The sequence below is a fragment of the Lycium barbarum genome, chromosome 9 (genome assembly GCF_019175385.1).
Source record: "Lycium barbarum isolate Lr01 chromosome 9, ASM1917538v2, whole genome shotgun sequence".
Taxonomy (NCBI): domain Eukaryota; kingdom Viridiplantae; phylum Streptophyta; class Magnoliopsida; order Solanales; family Solanaceae; genus Lycium; species Lycium barbarum.
This window is the reverse complement of record NC_083345.1, coordinates 84,848,384-84,869,371: the sequence shown is the minus strand read 5'-3', so window position 1 is coordinate 84,869,371 and position 20,988 is coordinate 84,848,384. Positions and strand designations below refer to the sequence as shown.

At 40.6% G+C, this 20,988-nt stretch overlaps 1 protein-coding gene across 1 annotated transcript; it reads left to right on the top strand.

Annotated features, from left to right (window-relative positions):
• LOC132612009 (uncharacterized) lies at nucleotides 1–14,644 on the top strand. The gene is made up of 4 exons (XM_060326360.1): nucleotides 1–214; nucleotides 329–882; nucleotides 14,336–14,391; nucleotides 14,497–14,644. The coding sequence occupies exons 1-4, from the start codon at nucleotides 1–3 to the stop codon at nucleotides 14,642–14,644; spliced, it is 972 nt and encodes a 323-aa protein (XP_060182343.1).
• Nucleotides 14,645–20,988: the final 6,344 nt, after the last annotated feature.

Genomic DNA, 20,988 nt, shown 5'->3' with positions numbered 1-20,988 from the left:
ATGGAAGTGGAACATCTAACAAGAACAGGTTTTGATCATGCTCCAATACTATGTTCCTTTGGAGAGGCTGAGGTTAATCCTTTTAAGCCATTCAAATATCTGAAGTTTCAGGTAGAACATGACAGTTTTATAGATATAGTGAGAAATAATTGCCCTATCTGGTATGAAGTTGATCCTTTCATTAGCTTTAAGGAAAAACTGAAGGAGCTTAAAGGTGTGTTATCTAAATAAAGTAGAGAAGTGCATGGGGACATCTTTAAACAACTTATTATCAGAGAGGAAATTTCAAGATGGAAGGAAGATTTATTTGAAGAACATCTTACTGCAGTCAATAGAGGTATTTTGCAGAAAGCTCAGGCTGAACATAAGAAATACTTGGACTATGAAGAGGAGTTTTGGTGTCAAAAGGCTAATCTAGATTGGTTCAGTGAGGGCAATAGAAATACAAGGTTCTTCCACAATCTTTTTAAAGGAAGAAGAAAAAAGCTACAAATCAAAAGAATACAAAATGTAGATGAGGTATGGTTAGAGGAGGAATTAATGATGGCTAATGAAGCAGTGGAATTCTATCAGAAACAGTTCACTCAAGAAGAGGTTTCCTCTAGTGATGATATGTTATCCTTTATCCCACAGTTGATTAATCAAGAACGAAACAGTGTGTTATGCAGAATGCCTACTTTAGAGGAGGTAAAGAAGGTTGTATTCAATCTAAATGGTGATAGTGCTAGTGGACCTGATGGATTTTCTGAGATCTTTTATAAGGCATGCTTGAATATTTTTGGCACAAATGTATTCAAGATGGTCATATCTTTCTTTGAGGGGCAGACTCTTCCTAAGTCCATCACAGAAACTAATCTTGTTTTACTTCCCAAGAAGGAGATGGTGAATACTTATTCAAACTTAAGGCCTATAAGTCTAAGTAATTTCATTAAAAAAGTTATGTCAAGGATCATTCATGATAGACTAGAAGATGTGTTGCCACAATTAATATCCATCAACCAATCTAGTTTTGTGAAAGGGAGGAGTATAATAGAGAATGTGTTACTAACTCAGGAAATGGTGACAGACATCAGAAAAAAAGGGAAGCCAACTAATGTTGTGATAATGTTGGATATGTCCAAAGCATATGTCACGACCCAAACCGATGAGCCATGACGGGAGTCTGACCTATAGCGACCAAACACCCCTAAACACGTATCTGAAACATACTGAACATCAAAAGCCCATAAATGGCTTAAGCTGATCTCATAAGAGAGAAACATCATAACTCTGTACAATCTACATATATATACATGAACGCAGAAGAACAGTGCAAGCCAGCTAGGCTGCTACATATACTGTACACAAAAGAATAGAAGCCGACAAGGCTACATCATCTGACTACTACATACAACTGTCTGCAGACCTCTACTGGAATAAAAGCTATAGAAAGGATGGGACAGGGCCCCGTCATACCCATATACAGACACATCTCAAAGGGGGCATACTAAAACAGACTGTAGCCCCGGATCGAATGGAGCGCACTGACCACTGCTAGATCTAGAGGTCCTACTGAGCTGGACCACTCGTCTGTCTCCCTGTACCTGCGGGCATGAACGCAGCCCCCCAAGCAACGGGGAGTCAGTACGGATAATGTACCGAGTATGTAGGCATAAGAACAACATATGTACATAAGAATCATGGATAAGATCTGAACTCATAAACTGAAATGACTGACTGCATGTACTTGTATGAACTAGTATATGTCAAAATCTGCGTAACTGAAAATGCCTCTGTGGGCACATAATATGCATGCTCATACCTATCAATGATGGTCGTACATCTATATGTGTGCGTATATAACGCCTGATAAGTATGCTTATATAACGCCTGATGTATGTGCGTATATAACGCCTGTAAGCCTCTATGGTATCTCGTCATATCATATTGGCTCCTCTGTGGCCACAATCAATATCATCATAGTAGTAATGCATATATAATGCCTATATCTCTCCTCATACTTTACATATATCTAATATTCACGTATATAATGCCTTCTAGTCACGGGTCAATGTACATAAATATATAATGAATGTAAAGCATGACTAAACTGTATGCACAGAACTGGCTACATAATACTGAACCCATGAATAGAAGGATTACTCATAATTGGGTACATGAACATCGAAGACTGAAGTACATCTAATGCTTCTAAGAGTAGAGTAATATGGAAGCTCGCTTACCCGCTTGTTGGATCATATCATAGAATCATGCCAAATGAAGAAAAGAATGACCTTATCATACCTGGAAGTATACTCAATCGTCCAATTTCTACCTCTCAAACTTGCAAGTCTACAATTAAGATAACATATGGCTTAATTAGGCTATTTACTTCGCTTACTAACAAACCTCAAATAAGTATAAATCTCAACGAACTATAGATAATAATTCCCTTTGCAAGCTTACAACTCTCCAACTTCTCATTCGATCCCACATCAACTACAATACTCATATCAACAATGACAACACACACACACACACACATATATATATATATATATATATATATATATATATATATATATATATATATATATATATATATATATATATATATCAAAATATACGTAAACCCGTTTCCAATCATCTCTTAAAATAACTCTATATCACTACATTGCCCTTCATCAACTTAACACATCCACAATTACCTTCTCTTCACTTAACATCAGTAAAACTGTTAATACTTAACTTAAATATAAGGGTAGAAAACATTTACATACCTTGGGGAGGGGGGTCAAGAATCCCAAGAATCACTTCAACTTCAACTCCTTAAACTTCACAACTTTGAAGAAACCCTAGAAGCAACCTTTTTCTTCACAATCTCGGGTTTACGGGGTCCGAGTCTTGTCAAATCTTCACTAATATGATGGAAAATATTGGGAGAGAATATATTAGGGTTTTTCTGATTTTGAAAGAAGTAAAATATGAAATAAAGTCGTAAACCACCTATTTATACTTGGAAGCCAAAAAGGCTACAGCGGTCCGGTTCGATGAGCGGGTCGACAACCCGTCGACTTGCTCCGTCTACTGCGCCTGCAGGTGCAAGGCTGCGGGACCCTATTGACGCTACACGTCGACGGTCTGCCGAACATGTAGACGGCCCGTCGACGATGACTTGTGTCTTGCAGATTTTTCTGATTCAGTTCAGATTGCATCTATTCAATTCGTTCAACTTCTAACTCTATAAATTGCCAGGAATATCTGTTGGTACCCTCGTACACGGGGTAAGACATTTTGAAACTCCAAATTCGAGCTCGGGTCTCTATTCCAAGGGCATAACCGACTAGGAAATCATGGTTCTACCACTACGACCACGAGGGGTGTAACGTTCTCCCCCCTCCCCCCCCTAGGGAATATTCGTCCTTGAACGTTCGAACATTCCTGTGTTATAAAAATTTCGGTAGAGTTTCCCCTGTACGTATACCAATCCATCCTGCACGCAGCAACCCAAAATAATGTCACACAGGGCCACATACTATAACACACAATACCATGGCCTCACACAACCAATCGCGATAACTGAAATGAAATAATACCTGGGGGTGATGATGCCTCAGACCGAACCTCCTGTACTACTGGGAACAAATGCGGGTACTCAGTCTTCATTGCCTCTTTCGCTTCCCAAGTCACTTCCTCAACATTCTTATTCCTCCACAAGACTTTAATTGAATCTACATCCTTGGTCCGCAACCGACGGACCTGTCTGTCCAATATAGCCACTGGAACTTCTTTGTATGATAACTGCTCGGTCACCCGAATGTCATTCACTGGTACCACTCTCGAAGGATCTCCGATACACTTACGAAGCATTGATACATGCAATACTGGGTAAACCGACTCTAACTCCGAAGGAAATCCTAGCTCATATGCCACTGTACCCACTATACGAATAATCTTATATGGCCCGATATATCGAGGGCTCAACTTACTCTTCTCGCCAAACCTCATCACTCCCTTCATAGGCGAAACTTTCAGGAACACCCAGTCGTCTATCTCAAACTCTAGCTTACGTCGCCGATTATCCGCATAGGATTTCTATCGACTCTGAGCTGTTAGAAACCTCTCTCTAATCACTTTTACCCTATCAACTGCTTTCTGAATTAAGTCTGGGCCTACTAACTGATTTTTCCCGACATCGAACCACCCAATGGGTGATCTACATCTCTGCCTATATAAGGCCTCATAAGGAGCCATATGAATACTGGAATGGTAACTGTTGTTATATGCAAACTCGATAAGAGGAAAATGATCATCCCAACTACCTTGAAAGTCAAGTACACAAGCTCTAACCATATCCTCAAGGGTCTGTATAGTATGCTTTGCTTGTCCATCTGTCTGGGGGTGAAATGCAGTACTGAGACTCACCTGAGTCCCCAATCCTTGCTGAAAAGACTTTCATAATTTGGCTGTGAACTGTGCTCCCCTATCAGAAATAATAGTTGTAGGAACGCCATGAAGTCGTACAATCTCCTTAAGATAAAGCCTTGCATAATCCTTAGCTGCACAAGTAGTTCTAACAAGCAGAAAGTGAGCTGACTTTGTGAGTCTATCAACTATGACCCATATCGAATCACACTTTTACTGAGTATGGGGAAACTCTGTAATAAAGTCCATATTAATTACCTCCCACTTCCATGTCGAAATCTCTATAGCCTGTAATAGACCTCCAGGCTTCTGATGCTCTATTTTGACCTGTTGACAATTTGGACACTGAGCGATAAATTCTACTATATCTCTCTTCATACCATTCCACCAATATACTTCCTTGAGATCATGGTACATCTTCGGTGAGCCTCGACGAATAGAATAGCGGGAGTAATGTGCCTCTTCCATAACCTGCTGACGGAGCCCTGTAACATTAGGGACACATAATCTGTCTCGATACCCGAGTACTCCATCACCTGTGATCACAAATGGTGTCTTTTCTTTCTGAGGTGTTCTATCTCGGTAATGAACTAAAATAGGATCCTTATACTGACACTTCTTTATCTCTACTACCAAGCACGATATCGCGATGTCTTGAATAGTAACTCCTGCATCACATGAGTCTATCAATCGAACTCCGAGGCTAGCTAATCGATGAACCTCACAGACCATTTCTCTTCTCTCTGGCGACACGTGCGACAAGCTACCCATAGATTTACGACTAAGGGCATCGGCTACCACATTAGCCTACCCGGGATGGTACAGGATATCCACATCATAGTATTTTAACCTCTCCAACCATCGCCTCTGACGCAAGTTCAAGTCCTTCTGCTTAAAGATGTACTGGAGACTCTTATGATCAGTATAGATATGAACATGGACACCGTATAAGTAGTGCCTCTATATCTTCAAGGCATGAATCACTGCCGCTAACTCAAGGTCATGGGTTGGATAATTCTTCTCGTGCTTCTTCAACTGTCTAGAAGCATAAGCGACAACTTTACCGTGCTGCATTAACACACAGCCAAATCTAACACATGAAGTATCACAATATACCACATAGCCATCTGCTCCTTCTGGAAGAGTCAAAACTGGTGCTGAAGTTAACTTATCCTTCAGCATCTGAAAACTCTGCTCACAAGCCTCTGTCCATTAGAACTTAGTTGATTTCTGAGTCAATTTGGTCAATGGGCTGAAAGAGAGGAAAATCCTTCTACAAACCTTCTATAATAACCTGCCAAGCCCAAAAAACTACGTATCTTCGTTGGTGTCGTGGGCCTTGGCCAATTCTTCACAGCCTCAATCTTCTGGGCATCCACTCTAACACCTTCCTCTGAAATAATGTCACCTAAAAAAGCCACAGAGTTCAACCAGAACTCACACTTAGAAAACATGGCATACCACTCTTTACCTCAATGAATTCCAAGCACTGTCTGCAGATGTTCTGCATTATCGGCCTCTGACGGCGAATAAATTAGAATATCATCTATGAACACAATCACGAACAAATCTAAAAAGGGACTGAATACGCGATTCACCAAATCCATGAATACGGCTGGGACGTTAGTCAGCCCGAACGACATAACACGAAAATCATAGTGGCCATACTTAGTCTGGAATACCGTCTGTGGGATGTCCTCTTCCTTGACCCTGACCTGATGATATCCTGATCTCAAGTCTATCTTCGAGAAATATTTAATGCCTTGCAACTGATCGAATGAGTCATCGATCCTCGGGAGCGGATACTTATTCTTTACGGTCACTCTATTCAATTGCCTATAATCAATACACATTCGCAAAGAGCCATCCTTCTTTCTCATAAATAACACCGGCGCTCCCCACGGTGATGTACTAGGCCTGATAAAGACCTTCTCGGGCAAATCTTTCAACTGCTCTTTCAATTCTTTCAACTCCGCAGGTGCCATCCTATAAGGAGGAATAGATATTGGCCGAGTGTCTAGCAATAGGTCAATAGTAAAATCAATCTCCCTCTCTGGGGGAATGCCTGGAAGCTCGTCTGGAAATACTTCTGGGAACTCATTAACCACAGGAACAGAATGAAGAGTCGGCAACTCAGCTTGTATATCTTGAACTCGAACTAGGTGAAAAATATACCTTTTCTGGATCATTCTTTCTGCCTTAAGATAGGAAATAAACCTACCCCTACGCGAAGCCACATTGCCCTTCCACTCTAGGACTGGCTTGCCTGGAAATTGGAATCGATCCATCTTTGCTCTACAATCAACATTAGCATAACAAGAAGCCAACTAGTCCATGCCCATAATAACATCAAAGTCAATCATATCTAACTTAATTATATGTGATACGTTATGGCGGTCACAAACTATAACAACACAGTCTCGGTATACCCGCCTAGCTATAACCGGATCACCAACTGACGTAGACACCTCAAAAGGTTTAATCAACTCGGGCTCTATCCCAAACTTGTCGGCAACAAATGGCGTAACATATGATAAAGTGGAACCTGGATCAATCAGTGCTTAAACATCATGGGAGGAAACTGATAATATACCTGTAACAACATCAGGAGACGTCTCGCGGTCCTGTCTACCAGCCAATGCATACAAGCGGTGCTGAGGACCGCTCGAGCTAGATGCTCTACTCCTCCCCCTACCTCGCCCTGCTGGCGTCTGAAAAACTTGCCCTGAAGGGCGCACTACAGAAGATGAGCTAGCCGCAGACCCTGTAGGCTGAACCATACCTGAACCAACCCCCATTGGGCACTCCCTCATCCTGTGGCCTGGCTGTCCATAAGCATAGCAAACATCTGAACCCAGTTGACACTAACATGCATGTAACTTGCCACCCTGGGTACATCGTGGCAAGGGAGGCCTCATATGGCCTGACTCTGGTCGGTACTGAGAGCCTGACGCTCTAGAACTCTGGCCCGCTCGAAAATAAGAAGACCGATCAAACCTCGGACCTGGAAATCGTGGAGGTGCACTCCCTGCCGGCTGATAAGAATACCTGGGATGCTGCTGTCTCTGTCCTCCCCTGAACTCACTAACCACCTCAAAAGATCTAGCCCTCTTACCACAGCTCCGGTCATGCTCACGTTCTTTCCTCCGCTGATATATACGATCCTCCAAATTCTGTGCATACGCCCGTATATGGGAGATGTCCATGCCTGGCTGTAGTACAACAGTCGTGCACTCATCTATCAAGTGTGGCCCTAGACCGGCCACAAAATGATGAACTCTATCCTCCATCTCAGCCACCATGGCTGGGGCATATCTAGCCAAGGAATCAAAATGTACACAATACTCTCGCATATTCATACTGCCCTGCTCAATACGTAGGAACCTATCTGCTCGGGCCCGTCGGACCTCTGGAGGTAAATAATAGCGAAGAAAAGCATCCGAGAACTCTTGCCACACGGCTGGAGGGGCATTTTCCCCCCTAGATAACTCCCATGCCGGATACCACTATATCGAAATATCCCGGAGTCTATATGAAGCCAACTCCACTGACTCAACCTCATCCGCTTGCATAACCCTCAAGGTCCTTTGCATATCATCAATGAAATCCTGGGGGTCCATATTTTTCTTTACCACAGAAAAATTAGGAGGACCTAACCCAAAGAAGGTCTTAACCCTCGAACTACTAGCCGTGTCTACCTGGTCAACACCGACTCCCTGCCGCTGACCCTGGGCAGCTACTAATCTGGTCAACAACCATACGACATCCCGTACATCCTAGCCTTCTGCATCCGGCTAAGGAACTAGGGCTGGTGCTGGAGGCGGGGTATGCGATGTCTCAGACGACCACTCACTCTGAATCTCATCCTGGGCCCTTATGGCATGTCGAGCACGACTAGTGGCTTCACCTGTAGCTCTCTTGCCTTTCTGGGTAGCTGTAGTTTTCTTGCGGGGCATCGCTGGAATTAGAACAATTCATCAGAAGCGAACGATTAACACATGTGTCACACCCTCATCTTGATAGGGCATGACGGGCACCCGACTCTCATCAGAGTCGAGCGAACCCTTAAACGTTCGCTTTACCAAAACCTGTCATTTCAAAAACATTTAAAAACATGAAACTGTTCCGAATAGAGGTCATTATCTTTATACAGATTATGAAAACTTTCAATCAAATAAGTACTTTAACCCAATTGAAATCATCTAAAATACATGCTCTTTTAACATACACAAACGGTTCAGCTGACATTACTCTGTCGACATCTCGACAAACGTACCACAGGACTCTGTCTGCAAAGTCTCTAATATAGACGAAATACCATAGCGTAAGTACTCTGACTCGGCGACACCCCGGGAGGAAATGGAGCTCACCAATTCAACTGGAACATCTTCTGGCAATATCCTCTACTCATCTGTATGCACCTGCGCGACATGAAACGCAACCCCCGAAGAAAGGGGGTCAGTACGGAATATGTAAAGCATTACTGAATCATAAACAAGGAGAGGCATAACAGTAAACAAGTTTAGAAGCAACCCGAGAGTACCTGGAACAACATTTTGAACCATGCCATATAGTACTTTGCACAATTTCTAGCATACACAATATAAACACAGCATACACAAATTCTAGAACCCACAGTATAAATATAATATCACAATAGTCCCTTCGGACGGCCGCTTCCGGCTCAATAATAATGATGGCCCCTTCGGGCAGCCGCTTCCGGCTCAATAATAATGATGGCCCCTTCAGGCAGCCGCTTCCGGCTCAATAATAATGATGGCCCATTCGGGCAGCCGCTTCCGGCTCAATAATAATGATGGCCCCTTCGGGCAGCCGCTTCCGGCTCAATAATAATGATGGCCCCTTCGGGCAGCCGCTTCCGGCATATAATAATAATAATGGCCCCTTCGGGCATGCCGGTTCTGATGCTCATTCGGGCATAATAATAACGATGATATGGAAAGTAAACATAAGTCGTAAATGAAATGAAGTAGTAAAACCTCGCACCCCCTTCAGAGTGATTTTTTTTTGAAAATCTAATTAGCAAAATCTCGCACCCCCTTCGGAGGGGTTTTGAAAATCTAATTAGTAAAATCTCGCACCCCCTTCGGAGTGGTTTTGAAAATCAAACTTTATATTTCCTTTAGTATAAAACTAGTTTTCTCGAAATCATTAGTAAAATCATATGCAGAACTCAATTGGCATAACATAAACTGAGGCCATATGTTATATAGCACGCTCAGACATAAGCTGAGGCCATCGCACACTCAGGCATAAGCTGAGGCCATAGCACACTCAGTGATCAGCTGAGGCCATAGCTCACTCAGGCATAGGCTGAGGCCATAGCACACTCAGACTTAAGCCGAGGCCATACGTTATACAGCACGCTCAGTCGCGTCATGAAATCATATAGAAAAAAAACTATTATGAACGTCATATATGAAATCAAACCATTTCATTTGTCTCCTTCGAGACTCACAAATTTAAATGTAAAATGCATAGGTAAAAGAAAGACCTTATGAATGTCCCCTTCGGGATTTAGACATCATTATGGAATCGCACAACTTGAGAATGCCCCTTCGGGCTCAAGAGGTCAAAGAACTCAGGATATCCTACATCTAGGAATGGATTCATTATGGGTATCGTTACGCTTCGTACTTGTCACAGATCGTAAACACGTTTCGGGTCAATCCGACTTAGTATAAGAAAGTTATGAGCGTTTGAAGTACAGACGAACATTTCAGAAGCAGTTTTTTTTTTGGAAAATTAGAGCAACAATCATACCAAGTACCTTTCAAGTATCGTTATTCATTATAGAAACCTCTATGACCATTTTCAAGCAATCCGAGACTGTCTACGAAAGTTAGGGACATTACCACTTACAGAACTCTTTAAACTTTTCTTGTTATTCAATCATACAATAAGCTCGGCTATACTAAGTACACTCACATCAAGAAGTGAATAAGAAGCATTAACAAGCTCGGAATCAAGAATAGAGTTACCCCGAGATAAGTATCACAGCTTACTTAGCTCTAGGACATGCCAAGAGAGAGAAAAAGTGAGCTTTACATACCTGTCCCACGTCCAATTAACTACGCTCATTCATCCAAACTTGCTAGTCTACATTCAAGAGAATTAGCATAATCATTAGACTCATCGACATATGCTTGTCTTAGTCCTTCAAATGAATTCATTTATATTCTGCCGAAATTTCGGCAGCATTTCCCCTGTAAATACACCATCCCCGAGAATCTAACTCGGCCAATTTATCAACAACAAATCCGAGAATTCAACTCGGCCAAATTATCAACAAAAATACCAACAATCATATCTCCAACTTCAACAATTTTTTCAAATGCATTCTATCACTCGCAATCCTTTCTACACAATTCGACGACATTTCTCTTATATTCAATTCAACCACACCTAGTCAAGCTAACATCGATGATTTCACATTCAAGTATTAATCCGAAATCATTCTAACATGATTCAAGAACACTTCAAACAATGCAACCAACATACCACTTCACCCGAAACCTTCCAAATTCAACAAGAACAATGACAATATATTTTCTTTCCTTCCAAATTCATAAACTACATCAACAATTCACATGCTAGCAACATTATTCTCCATAAATACAAGAAACTACATTCAAATCACATTAACTTCTCCAACAAACCACAAACAATTTCAATACCAATTTGAAGCATTAAACCTTCATTTGCACCATAGAATCTACAACAACAACCACTAAAATACTAAGTAAAATTAATTCATCACTTCTACACAAAACAACCATCCACACGGCTTCAACCCAACACTCATATTTTCATGAATTTCATTCATTTCTACACTCTACAACACATACAAACCATCCATAACATATAAAAGAGGAGTAAACCTTACCTTTTCCACTTAATTTCCCACTTGGCTAGAATCATGGTCTTACAACAAATAGTGGTTTACTTGCTTCAACAACTCCTCCATGTTAATAAGGACCTTCCAATTGGTAGAAAAGCTAGAAGAAAATATTTTTTTGATCAAGATTTCCAAGAGTTCATTTTTTTTTTGCTCCATGGCCGAGTGGCCTTCTCCATTTTTCTCCAAGTTTCTCCAATCTTCTAAGGTGAAAAAGATGAGTAATATGAGTAATAAGTCATCTTTTGGGGCTATTTATTTTAATTCCATGTGGGCCAAGGCCCACACCCTATGGACGGCCCACTTGGCCCCTTTTGCTCAAGTCCATTATATTAGTTTTTTGATTTGGAATTCATGAAAAATTATTTCCTTAATTCCAAATTTGCCCCTAGCCCTTCTTAATATTTCCGCATCAATAATTTTCACAACCGACTTGTGTGTTAAGCAAGATCAAAAATATGGCCTTTCCCTTAACTTCCCGCAATTATCTTGAATTATTCGAATACGCAAAATACGGGATATAACAACAGGGCTCTATCGCACAATCTAAGAGAGAAAGAATGACATCATCCTAAATGTCCTGTAGCCTCTTGTTTATAAGTGTGGTGCATAATATGCCCATAAACAAGACTCTACTAGACACGGTCTGTAGATAACCCTAGGACGGAGCTGCTCTGATACCACTTCTGTCACCACCCAAACTGATGAGCCATGACGGGAGTCTGACCTCTAGCGACCAAACACCCCTAAATACGTATCTGAAACATACTGAACATCAAAAGCCCATAAATGGCTTAAATTGATCTCATAACAGAGAAATATCAGAACTCTGTACAATCTGCATATATATACATGACACGCGGAAGAACAGTGCAAGCCAGCAAGGCAGCTACATATATTGTACACAAAAGAATAGAAGCCAACAAGGCTACTTCATCTGACTACTATATACTACTGTCTATGACCTCTACTGGAATAAAACCTGTAGAAAGGATAGGACTGGGCCCCGTTATACACATATACATACACATCTCAAAAGGGGCATAACAAAACTGACTGTAGCTCCGGATCAAATGGAGCGTACTGACCACTATTAGATCTAGAGGTCATACTGAGCCGGACCACCCGCCTGTCTCCCTGTAATGCAGCCCCCCGAGCAACGGAGAGTCAGTACGAATAATGTACTGAGTATGTAAGGCATAAGAACAACATATCTACATAAGAATCATGGATAAGATCTGAACTCATAAATCGAAATGACTGACTGCATGTACTTGTATGAACTAGTATCTGCCAAAATCTGCATAGATTTGTGTAACCGATAATGCCTCTGTGGGTACATAATATGCATGCTCATACCTATCAATGATGGTCGTACATCTATATGTGTGCATACATAACGCCTGATATATGTGCGTATATAACGCCTGATGTATGTGCGCATATAACACTTGTAAGCCTCTATGGCATCTCGTCATATCATAATGGCTCCTCTGTCGCCATAATCAATATCATCATTATAGTAGTAATGCGTATATAACACCTATATCTCTCCTCATACTTTACATATATCTAATATTCGCGTATATAACACCTTCTAGTCATGGGTTAATGTCCATAAATATATAATGAATGTAATGCATGACTAAACTGTATGCACAGAACTGGCTACATAAGACTGAACCCATGAATAGAAGGATTACTCATAAATGGGGTACATGAACATCAAAGACTGAAGAACTTCTAATGCTTCTAAGAGTAGAGTAATATGGAAGCTCGCTTTACTCGCTTGTTGGATCATATCATAGGATCATGCCAAAAGAAGAAAAGATGACCTTAACATACCTGCAAGTATCCTTAATCGTCCAACTTCTATCTCTCGAACTTGCAAGTCCACAATTAAGATAACATAGGGCTTAATTAGGCTATTTACTTCGCTTACTAACCATCCTCAAATACGTATAAAGCTCAACGAACTATAGACAATAATTCCCTTTGTAAGCTTACAACTCTCCAACTTCTCATTCGATCCCACATCAACTACAATACTCATATCAACAATGACAACATATATATATATATCAAAATATACGTAAACCCGTTTCCAATCATCTCTTAAAATAACCCTAAATCACTACATTGCCCTTTATCAACTTAACACATCCACAATTACCTTCTCTTCACTTAACATCACTAAAACTATTGATACTTAACTTAAATATAAGGGTAGAAATCATTTACATAACTTGGGGGGGGGGGGGGGTCAAGAATCCGAAGAATCACTTCAACTTCAACTCACTAAACTTCACAACTTTGAAGAAACCCTAGAAGCAACCTTCTTCTTCGCAATCTCGGGTTTATGGGGTCCGAGTCTTGTCAAATCTTCACTAATATGATGAAAAATATTGCGAGAGAATATATTAGGGGTTTTCTGATTTGGAAAGGAGTAAAATATGAAATAAGGTTGTGAATCATCTATTTATAGTTGGAAGCCAAAAAGGCTACAACAGTTCGGTTCGACGAGCGGGTAGCCGGCCCATCGACGTGTCGACGGTCCGATTCAACTAGCGGGTCGACAGCCCGTCAACATGTTGACGGTTCGTTGACTTGCTCCGTCGACCTGCGCCTGCAGATGCAAGGCTGCGGGACCCTATCGATGCCGCACATCGACGGTTTGCCGAACATGTCGACGACCCTTCGACGATGATTGGTGTCCTGCAGAGTTTTCTGATTCAGTTCAGTTCGCATCGATTTAATTTGTTAAGCGTCTAACTCTATAAATTGACAGGAATATCTGCTGGTACCCTCGTACACGGGGTAAGACATTTTCTACCTCCAAACTAGGGCTCGGGTATCTATTCCTAGGGAATACTCGACTGGGAAATCATTGGTTCTACCACTACGACCACGAGGGGTGTAACAACATATGATAGAGTGTCATGGGAGTTTCTAGCCAAGGTTCTGCAGAAAATGGGATTTGGTGTGAATTTTGTTGACATGGTATGGAGACAGGTGGCTAACAACTGGTATTCAGTGTTGTTTAATAGTCAATCATCTGGTTTCCTCCAGTGAACTAGAGGGGTGAATCAAGGTGACCCTTTGTCACCTACTCTGTTCATTCTAACAGCTGAAGTGTTATCTAGAGCTTTAAAAACGTTATATGATGATTCTAGTTATGAGGGATATGGAGTACCAAAGTGGAGTCATAATCTGAACCATTTATCATATTTTGATGACACTATCATCTTTGCATCAGCACACATGGAGTCTCTAGGCAAGATTATAAAGATTTTACAAGGATATGAAGCTGCTTCAGGCTAACTTATTAATAAGGATAAAAGTGCATTATATGTGTATCAGAACGCTGCAGATAATCTTATGCAACAAGTGGCTCAAATCACTGGTTTTTTAAGAGATCAGTTTGCTTTGAAGTATTTGGGCTGTCCAATCTTCCATGCTAGAAGAAAGAAGGTATATTATAATGAGCTTATTAAGAAGGTGAAAAATAAGTTGCAGAGCTGGAAAGGAAGGCTACTGTCCTATGGAAGGAAAGCTTCCACACCCCAAAACCCACCCTAGACGTGACCGGCATCCGACATAATGAACAACGTTGGAAGGACGTAAAAGATGCAATAACAATACTTGAACTAGCCAGGTTCAATATTCGCCTCCAACGGTTTACAAAATAAATGTAAACAAATCATGAATATATGAATTAAATCAGCGGAAGTCTTTATTAATCAAATACTTAGTCAAACGTAATAACGTGCCCGATAGTTAATGAATAACTCAACAACTACCCACAAGAATGTATACTATGGAGCTTCTAAGCTAAAGGAATAATAGTTTGACTCATCGAGACGCAGCCCAGAAAGCTAATATAATGAATAAAAAAATAAATTGGGTATCCCACAAATGAACGTGTGGGATAACCAAATCAGCAGCAACAACAAGTCCTTCCTAAACGCCCGGAGTATTAAGAACCTGCTCTTGTCTGTTACCTAACATACCATCAAAAACAACAATGGTATGCGTGAGTACTTCGTACGCAGTGACTGCCTCGGGGACAATAAGTAATAAGAAAATAGAGTACAATAATACATAAAGAAATCAGTCCTGAAAATCATATGACACCAATGTAAGAATAGTTATTTAGTTTGTGTATCTCAATAAGAATTATCGAAACCGATTATAAAGCCTCTTGTCAAGGTACAACCTCAAATATGCCTTTCAATTGATCATAATTAACAACAACAATTCCATGAGAAAATAAGAATATCACACATGCTAATACTGGCCCAAGAATCAAGTACATAGAAGGGATGACCGTAGAGGTTCCCTAGTCACAGCGCACCACACCGGAATATGTAATTCACGGTGGCTATTCTTCCTCCCAAATAGCTAGGCATAATCGCACTCTGCATAGTGAACCCGGCAGTGTCCACTCTTCCTCCCGAATGACTAGGCAATTAACACACTAGGATCTATAGTGACTACCCTTCCTCCCGAGTAGGTAGGCCTAACACGACAACATAGTTCATAGCATAGAAATCAATTCACAATTTGTCTCAAAGTATGTCATACCGTCAATTAACATTAAGGTTCAATGTGCCATTACAAAGATCCATGATTTCATCGATAATCTTCAAAACGTTTCCACTTCTTTAAACAAGATTCCATTGTCATAGTTCAGTATAAAACATCAGTACCAACAATTAACCATTATTATTGATCATCTCTTATGAAAGAAAACGATTATGATTTCATATGCGTATATAGAGGATAATACAATCAAGGTTTAACATGGGATTGTCCCCTCACGCACACCAACCACAATCCAAACATGAATTAGGGTTTGTGTGAGAAGTTCACCTTTTTATTCAATAAAGAACTTTTGAGAAGAAGCTTTTAAAAAGAGAGACATACCTTAATTAAGCCTTACGTAATTCAACAATTTAGTTTTACAACGAAGAACACCCAAAACCCTAGCTTGAGTCACCTTGAGAAGGATTACTTTGCAAACCCTAGATTTTTCATTCAAGAATCATGTTAATAATTATGGGTTTAATGCTAGGATTGATTGATAATGTTGAATATGTTCTTACCTTAAGGTTTGGAGACTTGGAGAAAAGGTTTTTGTCCTTAGGGTTTATGAGAATGAGAATAATTCATAAAATTAACTGAATCCCGCTATTTATATACACAGCTGGCGGCTGGTGAAATACGGCCAGAAATACGGACCGTATTTCAAAATACGGGCTGTATTCTGTGGCCATATTTAACAATAATGAAAACAGTGATCAGTCTTAGGGAACAGGTGAAATACGTCGAGAAATACGGACCGTATTTCAAAATACGGGCCGTAAACTCTGGCCGTATTTTATGATAGCCAAAAATAGTAAACCACCTAAGAAGGTAGGTGACATACGCCCAAGGTATATGGACAGTATTTCAAAATACGGGTCGTATTCTTGGCCGTATTTTACAGTTGACAAAAATAGTAAAATCCCCAATTTTCCAAGACACTTTCACACTTAACTCGGATCTACGGAGTGTTACATTATCCCCCCTTAAGATCATTCATCCTCGAATGAGAGGATCATAGCCTAGAAAGAATTCACTAAACCCCAAGTTGTTTTGAACAAACAAAACGATTCATCTACGAATAATTTAAAACGCTAGCTCATACCTGCCATAAGGAATAAGTGAGGATATCTTTTCTTCATGTCCCCCTCTGCTTCCCAAGTTTCTTCTTCTGTGTCATGGTTCCACTACAAGACTTTAACTGAAGCTATATCTTATGTCCTCAACCTTCTAACTTGACGATCTAGAATCTGAACCGGTTTCTTCTCATAAGATATCCCTTCATTAATTTCAATCTCTTCATGGTTCAACACATGAGAAGGATCAGGTTTGTACAACCTCAACGTCGAAATGTGAAACACAAGATGCACCATGGCCATATCGGATGGCAACTTCAATTCATAAGCTACCATCCCAATTTTCCTAACAATCTCATAAGGGCTAATGAAACAAGGACTAATCTTTCCTTTTTTACCAAACTGCATAAATCCCTTCATCAGCGATAATTTCAAGAACACCTTGTCACCAACATAAAACTTTAGCTCTCGGTGTCTCATATCCGTATAAGACTTCTGTCTACTCTGAGCTGTCTTGAGTCGTTGTACAATAATATTAACTTTCTCAATTGCTTCATGAACTGAGTCAGGACCCGACAACTCTATTTCAGTTGGTTCAAACTAACCAATTGGAGATCGACAACGTCTCCCATGAAGAGCCTCATAGGGAGCCATTTGAATACTCGCTTGGTAACTGTTGTTGTACGCAAACTCCACAAGAGGTAAATGTTCATCCCAATTTCCTCCAAAATCTATAACACAGGCTCTCAGCATATCTTCCAACGTCTAAATAGTTCTCTCTGCCCGCATGTTCAGTTTAAAGATAAAAGGCAGTGCTCAATTTCACTCTAGTTCCCAAACCTTCCTGAAAGGATGTCCAAAATTGAGCAGTGAATTGCTTACCTCTGTCCGATATGATAGATGTGGGAATCCCATGTAATCTAACTATCTCTATTAGATATAGCCTGGCATACTGCGCCGCGGTATATGACGTCTTCATAGGGAGAAAGTGGGCAGACTTCGTGAGTCTATCCATAATCACCCAAATCGAATCATACTCCGTCTTGTGCGAGGTAAAACCTGCAAGAAAATCCATATTTATCATCTTCCACTTCCATTGAGGAATCTCAATGTTTTGATCCAAGCCACCAGGCCTTCGATGTTCAGCCTTCACCTGTTGACAGTTTAGACACTTAGCCACAAAGTTAGAAATATCAATCTTCATGCTATTCCACCAATAGTGCTATTTCAAATCCTTATACATCTTGGTGGATCCCGGATGAATAGAATACTTCGAACTATGAGCTTCCATTATCCATTCTCGTCGAAGACCATCAACATCGGGAACACACAATCTTCCTTGCAACCGCAGAACACAATCGTCTGTTCCAACCGAGAATGAAGTGTACTCACCCTTTCCACTCCATCTCGCAGTTTCGCCAAAAATTCATCATCATACTGCTTTGACTTGATCCTCTCCATGATATCAGATCGCACTGGTGTGACTCTCACTAACTCACCCTCTTCGGTTTCATCAAGTCTGACACCAAGACTAGCAAGTCTTCAAATTTATCTTCCCATAAGCATGTCATGTGCATGCAAATACTCCAGCGTGCCCATGGACTTCATACTCAAAGCATCAACAACCACATTGGCCTTACTAGGATGATACAAAATATTCAAGTCATAATCTTTTAACAACGCCAACCACCTTCTTTGTCTAAGATTCAACTCTCGCTGCTTGAAGATATATTGCAGACTCTTGTGATTAGTAAAAACATCACAATGCTCACCATACAGATAATGACGATAAATTTTCAAAGCAAAAACCACACTAGCCAACTCCAAGTCATGAGCCGGGTAATTCTTCTCATGTTTTTTCAACTGTAGCGAAGCATAAGCAATCACCTTATCATTTTACATTAAACACACAACCCAAACCAATTCTAGAAGCATCACAATACACCATTTATCCATCAGACCTAGAAGGTAAATTCAAAATAGGAGCCGAAGTCAATCTTGCCTAAGCTCTTAGAAACTCTTTTCACAAGGTTTGGACCACTAAAACTTAGCAGTCTTCTGCGTCAACTTAGTCAATGGAGAGGCTATAGACCAAAATCCTTCCACAAACTTCATGTAATAATTTGCAAAGCCCAACAAACTACGAAAATCAGTCACACTCGTGGGTCTAGGCCAATCCTTCACCGCTGAAATTTTCTGAGGATCTACCTTGATACCATCACCCGACATTATATGACCCAAGAAAGCCACAGACTTAAGCTAGAATTCACACTTAGAGAATTTCGCATAAAGCTTGTTCTCCTCGAGTGTTGTCAAAGTTATTATTAAATGAATAGCATGATCCTCACGACTTTTAGAATACACCAAGATATCATCGATAAACACAATAATGAAGCGATCTAGATAAGGCTTAAACACACAATTAATCAAATACATAAATGCAGCAGGCACATTAGTCAACCCAAAGGACATCACTAGAAACTCAAAGTGCCCAAAACAAGTACGAAAAGCGATTTTTGAAGTATCCTCCTCCTTTATCTTTAATTGGTGATACCCAGACATTAAGTCAATCTTCGAAAAGAACTTAGCACCCTGAAGTTAGTCGAACAGATCATCTATCCCAGGTAAAGGATATTTATTCTTAATGGTCACCTTATTAAGCTGGCGATAGTCAACACACATACTAAAGATACCATCCTTCTTCCTAACCAACAAGACTGGAGCACCCCAAGGTGAAGAACTTGGTCGGATGAAGCAATTATCCAACAAGTCCTTTAACTAATCCTTTAATTCCCTTACCTCCGCTGGAGCCATACGATAAGGAGGGATACAATTAGGTTGGGTGTCGGGAATAACATCAATCCCAAAATCAATAACTCTATCAGGAGGAATACCAAAAAGATCTTTAGGAAACACTTTGGGATAACCACTATGGGAACAAATGCAAATTCGGGTACTAGGGCTTTTGTATCAATAATAACAACCAAATGGTAAATACACTCCTTAGTGATCATCTTATGAGTTTTAAGATAGGAAATAAATCTACCCCTTGGTTTAGCAATTTATCCTCCCACACAATAACAGGCTCATCAGGAAAGGCGAAACGAACTAACTTATGACGACAATCCACATTAGCATAACATGCGGATAACCAGTCCATCCCCATAATTGCATCAAAATCCACTATCTCAAGTTCATACAAATCAGCCACGGTCTCACGGCCTTAAATCATAACAACACAATTTCTATACACTCTAGAAGCAATAACAGGAACACCAGAAGGAGTATAAACAGCAAAGGGTTCAAACAAAGGTTCGAGTTTCATACCCATATCAAGAGCGAAAAGAGGCGTCACATAGGATAAACTTAAACCCGGATCATTCAATGAATAAGCATCATGGGAACAGATGGTAACGATACATGTAACCACAGCGTCAGCCGCCTCCCTACTAGTCAGCCCATAAAGTTGAGTTGTCCCTCCACCAAAAGTGTTAGCAAATTCCTTTCCTTTGCCATTATTACGAGCATTCTGATTATTATTGTTAGCATCACCAGCAGGCGAATTTTTAGCAGAAGCTGGCAAATCATTCCTTTGGTTAGACATGGCAGCTATCTTGCATAGCCACTTCTGCATTCCCTCTAAAGATGCCCCCTAATACCACAGTGATGACAAATGCGATCTTCCCAAACAGCAGACCGACTACTACCCTGGGAGAACCTACTTGCGTTATTATTCTTTTGACCTTGCCCACCAGAAAGCACACTGACATTTGAATATGCGCCATACTGAGCAGGTACAAAATACCCTTTACTCTGCCCTCCCTTATAGATATTACCACGGAAGCCACCCGCCGATCGGGCCTTCTTGTTCTGATCTAGATCCATCCCCTCTTTATTTTTCTAACTTTCTTATTGTTCAGCAAACCCAACCAGAGATGAGAAAGTGCTAGTAGGCGACATAGCAACAGCAGCACATGGAGACTTAATACGTGGTACCAAGCATTT

Excerpts from the sequence above, each read along its gene's own strand:
- LOC132612009 (XM_060326360.1), top strand. The coding sequence starts at position 1 with ATGGAAGTGGAACATCTAACAAGAACAGGTTTTGATCATGCTCCAATA. Across the intron at positions 883-14,335 it reads TACTTCCCAAGAAGGAGATG|GTGGCTAACAACTGGTATTC; the intron begins GTGAATACTTAT and ends GTATGGAGACAG. Across the intron at positions 14,392-14,496 it reads CAATCATCTGGTTTCCTCCA|TTATGAGGGATATGGAGTAC; the intron begins GTGAACTAGAGG and ends TGATGATTCTAG.